Source organism: Lepus europaeus, chromosome 1 (assembly GCF_033115175.1).
Source record: "Lepus europaeus isolate LE1 chromosome 1, mLepTim1.pri, whole genome shotgun sequence".
In the NCBI taxonomy this organism is placed as follows: Eukaryota; Metazoa; Chordata; class Mammalia; order Lagomorpha; family Leporidae; genus Lepus; species Lepus europaeus.
The window spans coordinates 26,255,961-26,269,720 of NC_084827.1; the positions used below are offsets into that span (position 1 = coordinate 26,255,961).

Below are 13,760 nucleotides of genomic sequence, written 5' to 3' on the forward strand. Positions count from 1 at the left end.
GTGATAGGTCTAAGAGACAAAGGGATCACACAAACAAGACTAGTGTCTGCTGATACTAACTGATACAATAAAAAAGAGAGAGAACGATCCAACATGGGAAGCAGGATACACAGCAGACTCATAGAATGGCAGATGTCCTAAACAGCACTCTGGCCTCAGAATCAGCCCTTAAGGCATTCGGGTCTGGCTGAAAAGCCCATGAGAGTATTTTAGGCATGGAAAGCCAAGACACCATGGGGGGGGGGAAGAGGACCTAAATGAAAGATCTCTGTGAGTGAGATCCCAGTGGAAAGAACGGGGCCATCAAAGAAGGAGGTACCTTTCTCTGAAGGGAGGAGAGAACTTCCACTTTGACTATGACCTTGTCTAAATAAGATCGAAGTTGGCGAACTCAAAAGGCTTCCATAGCCTTGGCAACTCATGACTAGAGTCTAGGGAGATTACTGACACCATAAACAAGAGTGTCCAATTGTTGAGTCAATAACAGGAGTCACTGTGCACTTACTCCTCATGTAGGATCTCTGTCCTTAATGTGGTGTTCAGCGTGAATTAATGCTGTAACTAGTACTAAAACAGTATTTTATACTTTATGTTCTGTGTGGGTGCAAACTGATGAAATATTTACTTAATATATATTAAACTGATGTTCTGTATCTAAAGATAATTGAAAATGAATCTTGATGTGAATGGAATGGGAGAGGGAGCAGGAGATGGGAGGGGTGCGGGTGGGAGGGATGTTATGGGGGGGAAAAAGCCATTGTAATCCGTAAACTGTACTTTGGAAATTTATATTTACTAAATAAAAGTTCACATTTAGGCTGAAAAAAAATCTGAACTAAAATAGTGATTGCTAAAGGCTGAGAAAGCTGGCGATTGGGTAGAAAGTTCACTAAGGGGTCAAAAATACAGTTAGATAGAAGTACTGCATTTAGTGTTCCAATGCACAAAATAATGACTGTGGTTTGTAGTAATGTGTAAAGAACTGGAAGAGAGAAACTGATAGGCTTCAAACACAAAGAAAACATATGTAAATGAAAATGCTAAATGTCTAATTTGTTCAGTTTACAGTGTATACATGTGTTAAAATATTGCATGGTACCCTATAAAAGGTATAAGTATTACATGCTAAACAAAAATATTTTTTCAATTTTAGAGTAAATGTAAATTTTGTTTTCTTTTCTGATGGAATATCAGCTCTTATTGTCTATGTATTAGTTTCTTGTTGCTGCTGTAACAACCTACCAAAAACTTAATGACATAATATAAATGTATGACCTTACAATTTTGAAGGTCAGATCCAAATCAGATCTCTCTGGGCTAACATCAAGGTATTGGCAGAGTTAAATTCATTCCTAGATGCTCTCTAAGGCACAATCCTTGTTTTGCCTTTTCTACCTTCTAGAGGTGGCCTATAATTTTGACTGTGGCTGCTTTGCGTTTCCAGAGTCAACAATTGGCTTGTCAAATCTTTTCCACATCTGTCCAGCAATGACTCTTCTGCTTCCTCTTCCTTATGAAAGAACATTTGTGATTATATTAGGCCCACTTGGATGATATGGGATAATCTCCTCATTCGCAACTCTAGTTCCATATGCTATCTTAATTAAGCTTTGTACTATACGGTACTATATTCACAGGTTTTGGGGATTAGGACATGGATATCTTTGGAGGCCTGTATTGTACCTATCATATTCCAGAATTGGAAGGAGAGTTTCAGAGATTGGCAAGAAAATGACATACACATTCTAAATTTACTCTGTCATTTCTGTTTTGGAATTCTTGCAATATTTTAGTTCTCATTCTTTTTCTTCCCCAATGATGTATCCATTTTATATTTGCAATATTATTTCTGATTTTTTGAGTATCCATCATCTATCCATTCATCTTACCAGCCACCCAATGAATGCTTGGTGCCTACAGTAAGGTATAAATGGTACTCTGATTAAGAATGGGTTAGGGATTGTTCTAAATGGTCTAATTGTAACTTTGTGCCTTTAATCAACCTTTCTTTTCCTCATCTTTTCTCCTGTCCCTCAGCCTCCAGAAATCATGTTTTTACTCTCTACTTCTATGATTTTGATGCTTTTTAGAACCCAGACTTAAATGAGACATTGCAGTATTAATATGTATCTCTCTGTGCCTTGCTCATTTTCATTTAGTATAATGTCTTCCAGTTCTATTTGTGGTGTCACAAGTTATAGGATTTCCTTTATAAAGGCTGTATATCACAATATTATATATCCCACAGATATACACACTTGTCAAACAAATTAAAAAAAAAACATAATCATATGAAGAGGGATTTTTAGTTACCTTGACAGTAGTAATCTATGTATCCTTATGTGGAGATAATTGTGCTGTGCACCTTAAATATATTGAGTTTCAATAGAAAAAATGTAGCTTGGAGATACTGGCTTAATTGACCCCTTGTGCCTCAGATGAATCACTCTATGTAGCATGCCCTGAAGCAGCATACTGTGCTAAGCACATGCCAAATGCCTCATCATGAGTTAGTTCATTATTAAGTAAAGGTGTCAGAGAAAAGCATGGAATAATTTATATGCTTTATTTTCTTGCCTTTTCCCCAACTTCATATCATGCAAATAATCAAGTTTTTTTACTGTGTACCTTTCAGAAGCTAATGGCTGGAAAATGTATATAATTACTACAGCATTTTTGTCTTTTCTTTTTTTACTCTATTTCATAATTTTGAGACCTTTCTTCTGAAAACAACAACAAAAAAAAATGTGCTACATAGAAGGAAGGAGATGTGTAGTCCTCTGTTACAAGTACACATTTGGTAAAGGGTTGGAGGTTTGATCAATTCCATTGTAGATTCCAGGATTCTTTCCAGCTTTTAAATAGATGCGACTGGATTTAGCCCACAGACAACAAGGTTGACAGAAGACTTGATGCTAATCATTCTGCATGCAAAGGAGCATTGTGTTGATGAGGGTGAGCAGGTGTTCTTTGTTTAAACTAAGTAGGACAGGAAGCACTGGTATTAAATCAAAGGAGAAATAATTCAGAATAAGCATATAAAGTATATTACAACACTGGAAAATGTTACTAAGGAAGGATGTAGATTTCTCTAAGGAAAATCATACCATTTGTCTTTTCTACACACTATAGGAGCTTCCATATTGGAGCAATATTGTTTTTAGCATCAGCTAAATAAATATTTATTGAAATGAAAGAAATTCAAATAGTCCTTTAATAATGTATGCCTGTCTCAAGGTCCTAAACTGTCAAGAACGTACTTGAAAGGTTCACAAGAAACATTCATTATGAATCTTCGCTAAGCAATGAAATCCCTGTCAGTTGAATGAGAAAGATAGAGAAATATCAACTAAACCCCCAAAGTCAAGGTTTCTCATAGAGATAGGCTGTACTTATCTGGAGGGATGTTCCCTCAGGCATTTGCTTAAAATACCTTTTGTCTCAAGGACATCTGTGAGCAAAAACGGTTTTTAATCAAAGATTCAAACATGATGTCAGCTTATAGCATTTTCAGTCCCTTCTTAGGCTGTTTAAAGATGTCCTTATGAGGCCAAGTCATCCCTTTTGGGTGTGAGAACACTGGCCACATGTTGGATCCCATGACTCTCCTCCAGGATATTCCCAGCTAGAGAGGTAGGAGTTACTTTTTACTTCTGTGAAAATTGGATTATGTCACTGCCTGCCTTAGAAAATCTTGTTTGCCCATATTATCTATAACATACAAACTCCCTAACAAGATCTGTTGCTTACAGTACATCCCTAGTCTTCATTTCTAGTCTCATTCATGAAGACAACCTTCCCATTTGCTCTTCAGCCTACCTGGCTACATGTCCACCCTCCCTGCTGAAATGATCTTACCCAGCCTGCCTTACCTTGCCCACTGAAGACTAGACTCCCTCCATTCATCAAACAGAATTTGCCCCTCAAACCCTTTCCATCTGACCTTATCTAAACTTTCTCTTACTGAGATCTCCAGTGACCTCTCTATCCTTCAACCAACCAGCAACCTTTCAGCCCCACCCCACCCCATGCTTGATCTCTTGATCATCATTTGGTACAGATGACCACTTCTTACTCCCTGAAACTTAGTGCATCACACTCTTGTGTTTTTCTTTACCTCTTTGGCCTCTGGTCATAATATAACATCCTTTTCTTTTTACTGACTCTTAAAAGTTGATGTCCCACAGAATTATCTCCTCTGCTTTTGAGACTGACTATAATGAGAATTGACATGGTGGAAAGTGTCATGTGCGTTTGCACAGATTGCTATTCTTTTGGTGGCAAATGATGGAAACTAACTGAGGGCAGGTGCAGGTCACAAAGAGAACTGAACAACCAAGCTTGGGAGAGGCTGGAAAAGGCAAGGAGTGATAAGAAATTCAGTGTAAGAAATGTCTGCCCTTTTCAGGGGTGCCATTGCTAAAGTATTCAGTCCCAACAGCCCACATGTCTTTTTTTCTTGTCTGATCTCCCATCTGCCTTGCAAATCTTACAAATTCTTTGAGAATTCTGAGTGAAACAGTGATTCTTCCATGAAAGCTGTTCTGATTCCTTCAAGAATTGCTGATTACAAGTATAATTGCTGATTCTTTGAGCTCAAATTGTATCAGATGATTTGTACCTCTGTTCCTGTTGTTTACTCCAATTAGTGTACAATTATTGTGATCATGTGGGCTTTTTTCTTCCATTTGTCTAAGATGTATTTATGGGAAAAAGCAGTAATTTGTTTTTCTAGCTCCAAGACCTATGTAGACTGTTTTTCTAGCTTTTTTTCATATTGTTTTATTGCATTTTAGGGTTTCAGTTTTTTGTTGAAATGCAGTTTAAAATTTTAGACAGTCTTGAATTCATAGCTCACAAGTATAATCAATGTGATATACACACAAGTGAACATGGTTTGGCTTTAATCATAGTATTTCATACAGAGGAAACTGTGGAGAGGTGCCAGGTACAATAATGGTATTTCAAGAAGATAATCTTTTTCAAGCCCATACTACTTTTAACGTATCTATCTTTGAGGGTATTTTTAAATTTGTGTAAAATGGAATTGAGTTTATTTGATGTTCAAAATGTTGAAATCCATATGTAATTTTTCATCATACACATGTCCTGTGTAATTTTTGAAGGCCCCCTCATATATTTTTCAGATTTTATCTTTTTAGCTTTAGTTCTTCCTGTTTATTAACTTTGACAGATTTTAAACAAAGTCAAAAATTATCTTGGGCTTTTTATTACCTCTTAGCAAAGCTAGCAATTAATATTGGCATTTTATTATTAATAAGATATATTTGGTGGATATTTAACATGAGAAACAAAAATTTTGTGTCATGTTGGCAAGACATTTAGGCTATAGGTGACAAAAATAAACTAGAAGAAGCAGAAATGTGTATAGAAAGGTTAAAAGAAGTGAATAGCAAAGAACAAAATAGTTTGCTAAATAATATAAGACGCTAACTACTTTGTACAGAGCTGTAATTACATTTAGATGTGCATCTAGAATGCAGAAGGATCCTTAGTAAAATTTTATATCTGTTATCTATTTTAATTATTGTGACCATCAACCTCAGACATACCTCTCTGTATAGACTAACTAAAAATTTTGAAGGTGAATTGTTTATCATGAAAAACAACTAAACATTCATTTAATTTTGAAAGATTTATGAAGTAAAACATGGTGTTAGTGTACTAGTTAGGTTACTATTGATGCCATAACAAATAAGTGGCAATATTTCTGTAGATAATAATGACTGGTATAATAGTTACAGACACATTCCTGTAGAGGGTGACTGCCTTCCACATGGTGTTCAGGGCTCTAGAATCTTCTGTTTTAAGGCTCGTTCATTTCCTAGGGCATTGTGTTCTCTATTTCACTAGCAGAGCAGTGGAGAGGGACGAAGGAAGCAAACCTTATTTTTGGTATTCTTTCCCCAAAATGATAAGTATTCACTTAACTCATTTTCTAGTAGCTAAGACCTTCACATGTCCCTACTTAGATGCAATAAGAAATGAAAAACATAGTCTTTGGCTTACTAGCTGCCTACTAGCAACAGTTCTCTATTGGTAAAAGTGGTAGCCTCGATGGATAGCTAACCAGGAGGGGTGTTAAGCTGCCTCTACACATAGGATCATTCACCTCAGTTCAAGGGGTGAAGCCCACAAGTCCCCTCCTTTCCTTACATCCAATGCAATATGTACATAAGTTTTGATATGGCCCATTGCCTATGAATTAAACATGTAAGTGAACATTCATTTTACCTATCTACTACTCCAACCTCCCTCTGCAACCTGCGCTAGCACTAATCCAGTACATACTAATGGAGCAGCAACAGGTGAACTTATGTGAAGCTTATCATGTGAGAAGAGTGGAAATGGGAAACACACAACAGTGATTTCTAATGACAATAGGGAAATCCTGTGGAGCAGGCACTGTGAGAACACCTTTCCCTGCAAGGTCAAACCTCTTGATTAGACTTGGAAAGAACTCTTATCCTTTATTCTACATGGTTCCTTGGTCTCTAAACATCAGAAGCTTCTTTTGTCTCTAACCATTCACAGATAAACCACATAAGGGATTGTGATCACTTTTTACCTTTGCAATTTAGGGATTTGAATATTTTATAGATTATTTTAAGACTACCTTTAGGGACTGAGTTTGTGTCATTATGGGTAAAGCCGCTACTTGCGACTCCATCACCCCATATGGGCACTGGTTCATGTTCCAGCTGCCCCTCTTCCAATCCAGCTCCCTGATAATGGCCTGGAAAAAGCAGAAGAAGATGGCCCAATTGTTTGGGCCCCTGTACCCATGTGAGAGATCTGGATAAAGTGCATGCCTTTGGCTTGCCCAGACCCTGGCAGTCAGGGCCATCTGAGCAGGGAGCCAGCAGATGAAGACCTCTCTGTCTCTCTCAACTGTGACTTTCAAATAAATAAATGTTTTTACAATGACTACATTTTAACACGTTTGCCAGTGCATTTATTTAAAAAACATGATAGATTTCATATCTTCAAGCTTCCATTTGTGACATGAACCAGTATTCACACTTTTTTTTTTTAGTTTCTCTAGAAAATAAAACAAACAATTCCAAGTCTTTCCAATGGAATAACTTAGTATGGAGAGTAATTATACTCATTTATATGACAAAACAAGGAAGCCAAATATGCAATGGTAAATAAACCCAAGGTTAACAAAATCAGGAGATTGCTGCCCACCTTAGGAGTACAAGGACAGCAGGAGGAAGTGCTATTATCAGAGCTAAGAGTTCTGATAACAAAAGACCATGAGCTCCTTTAGGAGTCTGAACCATCCATATTCTTCCATTTTGGATGTTCCCACATGGTGGGCACTCAAATGTTTCTTTAATTGAACTAAGTTAAACAATAAAACCCCTCCATTGACTTCAGTTAGATAAATCCATCAGAAAGTAAAATGTGGCAAAAATGTTGGTGTTCGATATTGGGATGATTCTTAATTTGTTAGATCACTGTAATTAGCTATTTTGGGACTTCATCTAGAATTCTATCATTTGCACTTAGAGAATGAGAAATTGGCAAACATTTTAATTTAAATATTCTTTTTCTGTATAAGATTTTAGAGTTTGGAAGAACACCAATTTTTATGTAAACACAGCAGGAAGAATTAAAAAAATCTGTTGGATGCTTATGATAAAATAATTTTTGGGGGGGCCAGTTTGAAAAGAGAAAAAGTTTTCCAGACTTGCTAGAAAAACAGTAGCTATAGCTACAGAGGATGTGTACCTCGAAATTAGTCTTTGATTTTTTTTTGAAATTGCCTTCCAAGTTGTTAGTGACATTCCTTTGTCTGTTGGTTTGAGCCACAAGCTATTGACTTGGTTTTTTTTTTTTCTTTAAGAAAGAATCTGTTAAATATTCCACTGGATATTTTAGCAGTCAAAAGGGAATTTATTCCAGAGTATGTTCATAATTTTGAAAACATTGCAAATGTCAGTTAGTTTGTTCTTGGATGTCCTTTACATTTAAAGTATAATGAACCACAACTCAGTGTAGCTATGACTTTTTGGATAGACTTGAGTGAAGTCTCAAAATAGTAGATATTTAACAACTTGGAAGTTGAGAATAGTTTGAGAAGTGTTTATGACCATGTACTTTCCTAGAGAGAAAGAGAAACTTGATTGAGGATTTCTCAGTGAGTATTTCCACTTATCCATGGAAAAATGAAGATATTTGGTGGAGCAGTTGTGACAAAGTCAGTAGCCATTGGTAGTTTAAAAGAATTTTGGCATACCTGTGTATGTTTAGAGTTCTATTCACATCTAAGCTTCATATTTGTTTATAATTCACATTACTTTAAGAATGAATTAAAGTAAATGTGCTGCAGGGCAGGTATTGAGGTGCATCGGGTAAGCAGCAGCTTGAGATGTCTGTATCCCATCCTAGAAGGCCTGGGGTCAAGTTTTGGCTCCTCTACTTCTCACCCAGCTTCCTGATAACATGCCTGGGAGGTAGCAGGTGATAGCTCAAGTACTTGAGTTGCTGCCATCCCTGTGGGAGACTCAGATAGAGTTCTTGGCTCCTGGCTTTAGTCTGACCAAGTCCCAATTGTTATAGGCATTTGGGAAATGAACTAGTGGGTAGAAGATCTCTTTCTCTCTCAGTCTTGCCTTCTGTCAATCTGCCTTTCAGTTAAATCTTAAATCTATGTTAAATGTAATCTGCTATCCTTCATATCTTTGTTTTGTCTTCCAGACTTTAGTGCTTATATTTTAATATACCCATTAATACTTGGAATAAGTGTGTCTGAAAGGTGTCATGGCTGACTAAAAGGGCAAAATACATCGTTTTATCTGTGTGGCAGCTAACATCTAAAGAGTGGGCTTTTTCTTTTCTGTGTTGGCTTTCTGAAAGGAAATATTATGAAAGAATCACTTGGTGATCTGTCAGTGTTACTTCAGTTATTATAATATCTTTGTGGTTCTGAAAACGTAGTCAAGAAGAAAATCCGTCTTAGGTATTACTGATGTAGAGCAGAAAATGTGCTATCTGTCTTTTCATCTCTAATTGAGTTGATTTCCTTTAATACTATTTTACAATGCAAATATTAAAACATGAGGCATATTTGTGCAGCCTCAAATAATTAGTTTTGCTTTTTAAGTCTGTTATCTATAATTCAAATAACATTCTTTCTGAACTTCTCTGCCCTGGGGAGCTTAGAGTATTTGTGAAATTATAGGTGTTCATTGACTATTTTTGACTGTCAATTCTCCTGTAGTGTGTTGTACTATTAATTCATTATGAAGTGACACAGGAAGAAAACTCATTACACAGTAATATGAAAATACATACCTGTCAAGAAATAAGTCAGTCTGTATTGAAAATACATCTGCTATGATGGGAAAAAATCAAATGGTTTATTAGATGCATTTGAATTTTGGCACCTTCTTTTCAAATAGGAGTATGCATGGAAAGATTTCACTTCTAATCTACAGGCCTTCTGTGTTTCTCACTTATGTGGTTTTCTTGTCCTTTGCAGGTTATATTATACCCGACGTCTAATAGCTCCAAGTCAGCTGAATTGCACAGAATGATAGTTCCAAAAAATAGTCAGGACTCTGACTTAAAAATCAAACTGGCAGTGCGAATGGATAAACCACCACATATGAAGCATAGTGGGTGAGTTTGAGGAGGTTTCTCTGCATTTTTGGATTTCATTTCAGTATATCACTGTTGTCAAGGTAGAGGGGTAACCATTACATACAACTTCCCATGCAGAGTTTTCTCATAAGTATTTACATATGTATGTTGTTTTACTTGTATTTTTAGGCCTATAGACATTTTTTATAGATAAGTACATGGGTATTTGCTTAATGTAATTGTGTGCATGCACATGTAATATTGGTACTGAATTGTACCAATATTATACCTTGGTGATATTGACAAAGAACAATGATGAGTAGAGATAATTTCTAAAATATATTCCACAAAATACAAATATAACAGTTGAAATAAACCTATTACATAGGTCCCCAGAAATAGTTAAACTTACATGGAATATATAATGCATACAAGCTAACGAGTGGTACAGATGTAACCTAGAAAGCTGCATGAGTTTTGACAGGAGGGCACTGAGTGTTCATCCAATGTGTAAGTGAAAACGAAATCAATACTGAAGGAAATTGCAGCTGGTAGATAAGCAAGAAGTGCAGGGGCTGTTCCTGGGGGTCGCCGTGGGTAAGAGGCAACCTCGGCTCTGAATACTAAAAAACAAAACAAAGAAAGAAGCACATTTATATAACGTCAGTTAAGCAGTGTTTTATTCTTCTAGTTTTGTTTTGTTTGTTTCTATAGAATAAGAGCAGATTAAAAGATAGTTGATCATAGTATTGTCATTCCAAACTGGCCTGATGTGATATCCTGCCAAAAATTCAATCTGATTGAACATCACAGGTTGTATTCAGGTCTCTAACCATTACAGGGTACCCCATATATATGTACAATTTTATGTATCTTTTAAAATTTTTTAAATACGTTAATAAAATCTAAATCTACATAAAAAAAACTTACTTCGGAGGCAGAGAGGGAGAGAGAACTCCTATCCATTCATCACTCCCTGAATGCTTGTGGCAGGTCCTAGGCCAGGGCCAAAGTTAAGAGCTAGAAACTCAATCCTGGTCTCCCATGTGGGTGACAGGAACTTGGGTACTTTAGCTGTCACCATTGCCTGCCAGGGACAGCATTATGAGGAAGCTGGGGTCAGGAGCCAGAGCTGGTCGTTGATTCCAGGTATTCAGTCACAGAACACAGGTGACTTAACCACTAGGCCACATACCCAACCCAGAATGTTTTTAATATCATTTCTAGGTATGGACATAAATAGAAAACATTTTACCCATAGCATAACTATATTCATCTTTTTCTCAGTTATTCAGAAGTGGGTTTTACTGCACTTGATTGCATTTGAGGTAGAAAGTCAACTAATCTGTTTCTCCAATTGGTTTATTGTACACCAAGCAATCATATAACAGGGAGAACAGATTAATAGCAATTTGTTCTGGGGCAGAATGGTGTTCTGTCAATAATTCATCCTCTAATTAATAATTAACAGATGAATAATTAATAATTTAAAATGAGACAGGCCAAATTTAAAACAAGATTGAAATATGGCAAATCCTTCTTGTGGATCAAGGAGCTAAAATAATAAATTGGGTTGTTATGGATTTTCATCTTCAGAGCACTTTAGACTTTGAAATCCTTTGGAATTTTGTAGTATGAACCTATTCTGTATCATAAAAATGTAAGCAACAACTCTTCTCTCTCATGTGAACTCTGTTAATATGTATTCTCTGTTTAATTCATGTACTATTTATATATGAAGATACTTCATAAAGTTCATGAAAACGCATATTATGAAAAAACTATGCATGCATTTCAAACTTTTTTTAAATCAGAATGAACTGATTATTTAATTCAATACACCACAAACTTTTAAGAGTACCCTTATATGACCCATCAATTGCCCCTAAATAAATATTTTATCAGGGGGCCGGCACTGTGGAGCATTTGTTTAATCCTCTGCCTGCAGCGCCAGCATCCCATATGGGTGCTGGTCCTAGTCCCCACTGCTCCACTTCTGATCCAGCTCTCTGCTGTGGCCTGGGAAAGCAATAGTGGATGGCTTAAGCCCTTGGGCCCCTTCACCCATGTGGGAGACCTGGAGGAAGCTCCTGGCTCCGGATCTGCACAGCTCCGGCCGTTGCAGCCATTTGGGGATTGAAACAGTGGATGGAAGACCTTTCTCCCTGTCTCTCTCTATTTGTAACTCTACCTCTCAAATAAATAAATTTAAAAAATTTTTATCAGTATTATCTATATTTTATATGTGTTCTCAACTATGTGAAGTTTATTAGACCTGTTTGAGCCCCCAGTACATCCCACGGTGTATAATCAATGAAACATTATTAATACAAATAATGATTATGAAAATGATAATAGTGTATTCCTTGGATTTTTAAGGAAAACTAATAAAAGAGTGAGCGAGCTTGCTGCATTTGTAAGTTAATACTTAAAAGTTCTAAACACAATCTATAGGGAATGAAGTATAACTTTTTTATTAGAAAATTCCTAAAATAAATTAGGTAAATGGTGTTTGATTATGAATTGTGTTTTAAAAGCATTTAAAATTTTTAAGCAGAAAGTAAGATATATGTTATTTAAAGCTCTTGTTTCTGTTAACTAACCTGATCAGTCCATGACTATGCATCGTGCTTTTTTTTTTTTTTTTTAGGACTATACAAATAAAATAGATATTTAATTGGGACAAACTAAGTATAGTGATGATTCCAACCTTTTAAAACTACATTGGGTATTAACACAGAGCATATTTTAGCAAAAAATATAAGATTCTTTTTTTATTTCCTAATTTATCATAGAAACTAATCATAAATAACACTTAGATAAGTCTGTTAAATGAACTACCAGCTAGATTTTGAATGATTACATGATTCACATCTCGCTTTTGAAATTATTTTCCTGCTTTGTTGTATAACTGGAAGATAGAACTGTTCTTGAATGGACTATACTTTAGCATAGCCTAGTGGCTAAGTAACGGTATTAACTTAAAATTCAGAAACTATCCTTGTTTTTATTGAATAAAATTATTTCCCTAATTCAGAGGTTGCTTTGCCAAAATAAAGGTAAAATGTGATTAATAAGACAAATGACTACAATGATAATTAAACAAAAAAAGAAAAAAGTTAAATTGGCTGACACAAATATATCAAACATTGTAACCGTGATGTATCAAAGTCTGCATACAACTGATAACATTTATAGTAAAAAATGAACATTTCATGAGTATGGAACTATAGAAGAGCTTTGTCATATTTAGGAATTGTTTAAATGAAATGTTAGCAAAACCATTGCCTTGTAAAGATCATATTTCTTTGTGTAGAGTCCTACTTGGCTCTTTACACATGTTTTGAATGCATGGATTGAACTATTTAGAAATTGTCACAAATAAGACTCGAGCTGTTTACACCATAAAGGTATAAAATGCCCTGGGCCCATCTCTTGTGCCTGGGGAGAGGCATTAGTTCAGCTTGCAACAGGAAGGACGGAATAAGCACCAAGCCATCTACAGTGCCGTGACCCAGTGCTTTCCCAGAGAGAGGGTGGGCAGCTAGGCATCCAGGGACTGGGGTCAGGCCTACTAAACTTCATTCATGCACTAGTTTAATTCATTAAAGTATATGAATTTAGTTGATTCAATGTGTAAAAATTAATATTTTGCTAAATTTGGCATACATCTTTTTTTAACTAATAGATCTGCTGAGATATGTTTCAAATAAAGGAAAATTATTTCTGTGAAAGAAATCAAACATTATATTTGCTTACAAAGTGATCTGAGAACACTCTAATATCGTATCATTGTTGTATTTATTATTTATGATTTATGATCTTCAGCTAATTTAGAGGACACTGATGACAGTGGGTATAAAATTTTTTAATATGTTAAGGTAGAATATCTTGGAGGGTCCAGACCTTACAAAAAGGACGTATGTTCTTTCCCAGAGAAAACTGATTTCTCACTTCAAAACTACCTTGTAGACTGATTTCCCTGTGTGTCTTTGTCTAAAGTAACCAGGTTTTGACACATGACCTTCACCTGAACCTATATGTAGTCTGGTCAGATGCCCAAATTGAATTTGTCTCAGTCTTCCTTATTCCAATTTCACAAAAATCCTACTTTTTATAACCTTGCCAGAACTTCTGGCAGTCTTTTC

General features: G+C 35.8%; 1 protein-coding gene across 5 annotated transcripts in view; it reads left to right on the top strand.

Annotated features, from left to right (window-relative positions):
* The window catches only part of CADPS2 (calcium dependent secretion activator 2), a 628,355-nt gene that overhangs the window by 338,315 nt on the left and 276,280 nt on the right, over positions 1-13,760 (top strand). For all 5 annotated transcript variants that reach the window (XM_062206262.1, XM_062205893.1, XM_062205984.1 and 2 more), the window contains exon 8: positions 9,512-9,651. In XM_062206262.1, coding sequence (XP_062062246.1) covers positions 9,512-9,651 — 140 coding nt within the window. The remainder of the gene's footprint in view (positions 1-9,511; positions 9,652-13,760) is intronic.